The sequence below is a fragment of the Helianthus annuus genome, chromosome 8 (assembly GCF_002127325.2).
Source record: "Helianthus annuus cultivar XRQ/B chromosome 8, HanXRQr2.0-SUNRISE, whole genome shotgun sequence".
Classification (NCBI taxonomy): domain Eukaryota; kingdom Viridiplantae; phylum Streptophyta; class Magnoliopsida; order Asterales; family Asteraceae; genus Helianthus; species Helianthus annuus.
This window is the reverse complement of record NC_035440.2, coordinates 7,297,082-7,302,688: the sequence shown is the minus strand read 5'-3', so window position 1 is coordinate 7,302,688 and position 5,607 is coordinate 7,297,082. Positions and strand designations below refer to the sequence as shown.

Genomic DNA, 5,607 nt, shown 5'->3' with positions numbered 1-5,607 from the left:
CATATACACGTGCACGCTGTTGGACTTGCACACTGTTACGAGCGCAACCATTTAGGCCGCATGCTTGGACTTCGTTTATTTACATGACTGTACTGTTGAACTCGTACTGTGGTTGAACTGCCATGATTATACGTGTATGCCATGATCAATACTTGTATGCAACTAGATGGGATATGTGTAGAAAACATACGTGCACTACTTGAATACGAACCTGACTTGTATGTGTATCTGCCGAGCAAACCAAGGTGAGTTCACACTCTTACCAAGGCATGGGATTCCCGGTGGGTAGGGAATGGGATTGAAGGAATGGGATTGAACGAATACTTGTACTTACACTGTTACTAGACTACCTACCATCGTCCTAGGATGCGAAGGACCCATACGTAAAACCTACGTATACTTGTACTTACCCCTGTCCTCAGGTTGCGAAGGACACTTACGTAAAACCTACGTAAACTTATACTCACTACTGCCTCGGGTTGTGACAGGCACTTACGTAAAACAAACGAACACAAACAATCGTTCATGAACAAAATATATAATACACAGACACTTATTAGATATTTAATTTGTCGGAATTTTGAAGTATTTAAATAAATATAAAAACTAAAAACACTAATGAACTATCGAACACGTTCACGAACATAAACGAACGAATATGACCTCTGTTCATGTTTGTTCATTTAACTAAACGAACGAATTTTCTTGTTCATGTTCGTTTGTTTAATAAGCAAACGAACACAAACGAACTTCCCGTCGAACGGTTCACGAACTGTTCGCCGAACGTTTGATTCGTTTGCAGCCCTAATTGTAATGTACTTATTTAAAATATTCATACCCAAAATTTATGAGTTTCAAATTTTAGTAACCTGTATTTGTGACTTCTACTACCAGGTTGTTGCTTCCTAGTTACTTCACGTAAGCATAATAAATAACCCATAACGCCCATACACACCACAAAACTCAACAACTGTGAGGCGATAAAAAAGATACACCCGTCACGTCCTGTTAATATAATTAAAGGTAAATACTAAATTCTTAGTAATTAATGAGACTTGTTGGAGCGCATTAAAACTGCGCACCAAAGTATCTGAACTTATTAATTCACAAGCGAAGGGACTGGATTAAAATAAAAAAAATAATAAAAAAAAATAAAAAGAATTCAGCAATAACTCCGTAACGATGGTCCACTAAATTTGACTAGGTGTAGTCATAATTGGTGGCCCGTTCCCATGTGCTTCATCTAAACCACAAAAGCCACCTCCATTGCGGTATTCGAACTCCATATTACTCCAAGTTTGACCAGAGAATTTGAGTTTGAATTTGTGTTGTATCATTTTCCGGGTTTTACAGTTTTACTTTAAAAAATACGGTAACAATTTAACGAGGTTGAGTTTTACCTATTTATTATCTAATTAATTTGAAGGTAGACATATGATTAAACTAGATTTGTAAATTGATAGATAAGACCATGCGTAATTGGACATTATAGGGGCGTGAATAGGTTTGATAACGCCCTCAATACCGTCTATCTAGGCATCATAAGGGCATGAATAAGGAGGGGCGTTTCTAGTAGAATGCCTAATGGAGAGAAACAACACGGAAAGAAATGATTAAAACGTCATTAAAGGACGTCAACCATTACCGATGTTTTAGAAGGTATAATGATTAAAATGTCATTAAGAGGCGTTTCTAGTATAATGCTAATGTGACAGAAAATCCCTCTTAGAAGGTATTAATCATTACAGATTGTCTAATATAAATAGGCTTTTTGAAACACATTAAGGTTCAATCCACCGTATATTTCCTATAAAATAACTTATGTTGTGTTAAGTTAATTGAAGTAATTTACTCTTATTATCCTTTAAAATCAGAAATCTTTTTGTCACCATGTCTGTCCAATTGATCAAAAACTACAAAATTGTGCCACACAAATATTAAGATAGATGGTTTTGTAAAGGTAAATTGAATTTAAATAATCCTAACTTTCTTAATTTTGCTGATAATAACCTTAACTCACTCAATAATAATTCGAACTGTTTCACTTTTGACTGATAATAGACTGCGTTAAAAATAGCTTAACGGAGTTAAGTTTTTTTCCGAATTACAAACCGATGTTTTAGGGTTTTTTATTAGAACGAGAATACGAGTTGATTGATGTAAAATTTACCTCGAAGTACTGCCCCAAACGACGAAAACGATGCTTCAATTTGGGTGTTTAAACTTCCAATTAACAAAAATCAAGCCGTTTGAAGCACCGTTTCGAGGTAAGTTTTACATAAATCGACTCGTATCCTCGTTCTAATCAAAATCCCTAAAATATCGGTTTGTAATTCGGAAAAAAAACTTAACTCCGTTAAGCTATTTTTAACGGCGGACTATTATCGGCAAAAAGTGGATCAGTTTAGATTATTATCGATAAATAACTGAGATGCGATTATTATCAGCCAAATTACGAAGTTCGAATTATTTAGATCCAATTTCTCTTTTTATAAATAGGATAAGGATAGGTAGATAGAAACCAAACTATTTTGATACTTCACCTCATCCCCACCACCGACACACAGGCGGCCGAGAAGATAAATAAAGTTATAAAGCTCAAACAAAATTAAAATATCAACACACTAAACCACACTTATGTCTATATATACCAACTTCATTATTTGTTTTTGGCAACAAGAAATCAAATATGCATCTCCTAAACTTACTTTTCTTCACTTTAGCCTTCTTTTCTCATAACGTATATTCAAGTTTCAACACCTCCGTTATACCCATAACAAAAGATGACCAAACATCACTTCACAAAATCACTTGGGGGTACAAGGTACGACAATGGGACGGAGAACCGTATCTCCTCCTCGACCTCGAGGCTCCCTTTACCTGGAAAGACATCAAGATCACACACTCAGAAGTTGCTTGTGGCCTAGAAGAAGGTTGCCGGTTTCCGGTTCGATGCGACACCGTTTTATGCAAAGAAGCAAAATCTTACATCAACCCTATTTGCCCTTCACTCAACGTCACCAACAAATACGGGTGCAACATATGTTCAGTCACCCCGCACAATCCCGTTTCAAACGTTTGCAAAGTGTCGCAACTAACAACCGATCTAGCGGAGTTGTACTCGACTAATGGTCGAAACCCGAGCCAGGGTCCAAGATGGCCGTTTGGAACCGAGTTTGTGTTGTCATGCGCACCGCAATCTTTAACGCAATCTTCTCCTAAAGATGTTAGAGGTGTTGCGGGGTTTTCATGGTCTGGTTTGTGTTTTCCACGTCAGCTTGCGTCTACTGGCGTTACTAACGCTGCGAAGTTCGCACTTTGTCTACCGAGCTCTTCGTCGGTTCTTGGTGTCACATTTCTGGGTGAAGGGCCTTTTTATTTTACGAGTAATGCGAAACTTGATCTTAGAAGCTATCTTTCGTACACTCCGATGGTTCGAAAGAGTCCCAAATCGCTCGGATATTATATTAAGATAAACCGAATCTTGATCAAGGGGACACCGGTTAATTCTATACCGAAAGGTAGTTCGGTGAAGATCAGTAGTAGAGTGGCGTACACAACACTCAGAAGTGATATCTATAAAGCTTTGGTTGCGAGTTTTACAAAGGCTACAACTGGCATTCCTCAAGTAACCGCGGTTAAACCGTTTGGTTTGTGTTTTAAAGATGGTGTGTTTGGGTCGGGTGGTGTTCCGAAGATTGATCTTGAGACGGAAAGTGGGAAGATATGGAGTATTTCGGGCGAGAATTCGATAAAGCGGGTTGGGAATGGTGTCGCGTGTCTAGCGTTTGTGGATGGTGGTTTGAAAGTGACGGATTCGATAGTGATTGGGACATTTCAGATGGAGAATAATTTCTTGTACTTTGATTTGGTGAATCAGAAGTTGGGGTTTAGCTCCTCGTTGTTGGCTCGAGGAACCTCTTGCGGCAGGTTCAACTTTACTCAAGTGGGGAACTGAGCTGATGGTCGAGAGTTGTAACCGGGATCACGGAATAAGGAAGCGCATGTGCGTGTTTGTGGGTTAATCAACTGTGATGTCTGTTAAACTCGATTTGACACAAATAAATGTATCGAGTGTCCGTCCACAAAGCTAGTTTGTAAGCCTTGTACTTAATTATTAGTAATGAACTTGCCACTATGTTTTTCCTTTGTCAATAGCACAACCCAGTTTGGTACTGCTCTAGTGACGGATACATGAGGTAAAGTACGCAATTCAAAATTAGAAAATAACAAATGACATAAAATAATATTAAACCGTATAGAAATATTATCAATGAATAATCTATTCTAGTCTACGTGGCTCATTTTAACTAATTCAATTCAATCTTTAAATCCTTAACCCATTAAGTTATTGTGGTTTCTAAATTTCAACCACTCGAGTTAAACTTAAGGATCTGTTTGGTATAGGGTAATGAAATGGACGAAGGAATGAAATTGACGAGTTAATGGAATGGACGGAGGAATGCAATGGATCATTACCATTCCATGTCTTGTTTGGTTACCATGTGAATGGAATGAATTATTATTGTGTATTGTTCGTTAGGCAAGAAAAACGGAGTAATAAAATTAGCGGTGAGTGGTGGTGGTGGTCGGTGGTAGTGATTGTGGGTGGTTATAGGTGGCGATGGTGGGTGTCGGCGGCGGCGATGGGTGGTGGTGGTGGCGAGTGGCGAGTGGCGGTGCGGCGGTGACGACAAGTGGTGGTGGCGACAGGGTGGCCGTTGGTGGTGGGTGGCAGCAAAGGTGGCGGTTGGTGGTGGCGGCGTCGACTGTAACATTCCTATTTTTATATAAGAATTATAGGTTTGGTTAAATTTATTAACCACTAGTAACTAGTTTATTTTTATTCAACCCAAATAGTTTTAAACACTATTTTATATAGTTGGTTGAAATATTATAATTGGCCTGTATATAGGTGACATTTCCAAATAAAGTAAAAGTATATAAAAACTTATATTATTAGACAGCTAGCTTACGGGTAAGTTGACTGTTAAAAATATAAAGTACCTAGACAAGCCTAGTGACCGTATAATAATTAAACTATAAAAATACATTGTATTTGAACCTACACTATTTTTTTATGAAACTTGGTTCCAATTGTAGACAAAAATATTCTCATTCTAAAGACATATTTATTGTTTTATAAAACGTTATATTTTAGAAGTTATACGCGACAAAGAAGTAAAGCATTTGAATTAATTATAATATATAAATAATAAAATAATAATAAAAAATTAAAATATTTGAAATGAAAGTGGACGTGTGTCCACATATGTGTACAAAAATCAAGTTTTGCATTAAATAGAATGTATATGTGTCCTTCACCTTTCTTTGGCATTTCAACTATAAATAGCATGAAACCCATGCACTTACAATTGCTCAGAACCTTTTCCCTTTCTTTATTTTCACCCGATCTCACTTTCTCTATATATATATTCTTAATTTTTATTTATTTGCACCATAATAATAATAAAGCACTGTCCCGTTTTAAGTATTGTAATTCCCGATCATCGCTACCCTTTCTGATTGATCTGAGCCCCATAACTCATGTCAGGGCTCTGCCCGACTAAGTTCGTTGAGATTCTGTCTCGGGACATCGGGACAAGG

General features: G+C 37.4%; 1 protein-coding gene across 1 annotated transcript; it reads left to right on the top strand.

Moving 5' to 3' along the window:
• Positions 1 to 2,661: 2,661 nt before the first annotated feature.
• On the top strand, positions 2,662 to 4,155 carry LOC110869501 (chitinase CLP). Its single transcript, XM_022118749.2, has one exon. It carries the CDS (start codon positions 2,690 to 2,692, stop codon positions 3,956 to 3,958), a length of 1,269 nt encoding a protein of 422 aa, XP_021974441.2. The 5' UTR covers positions 2,662 to 2,689; the 3' UTR covers positions 3,959 to 4,155.
• Positions 4,156 to 5,607: the final 1,452 nt, after the last annotated feature.

Excerpts from the sequence above, each read along its gene's own strand:
- LOC110869501 (XM_022118749.2), top strand. The coding sequence starts at position 2,690 with ATGCATCTCCTAAACTTACTTTTCTTCACTTTAGCCTTCTTTTCTCAT.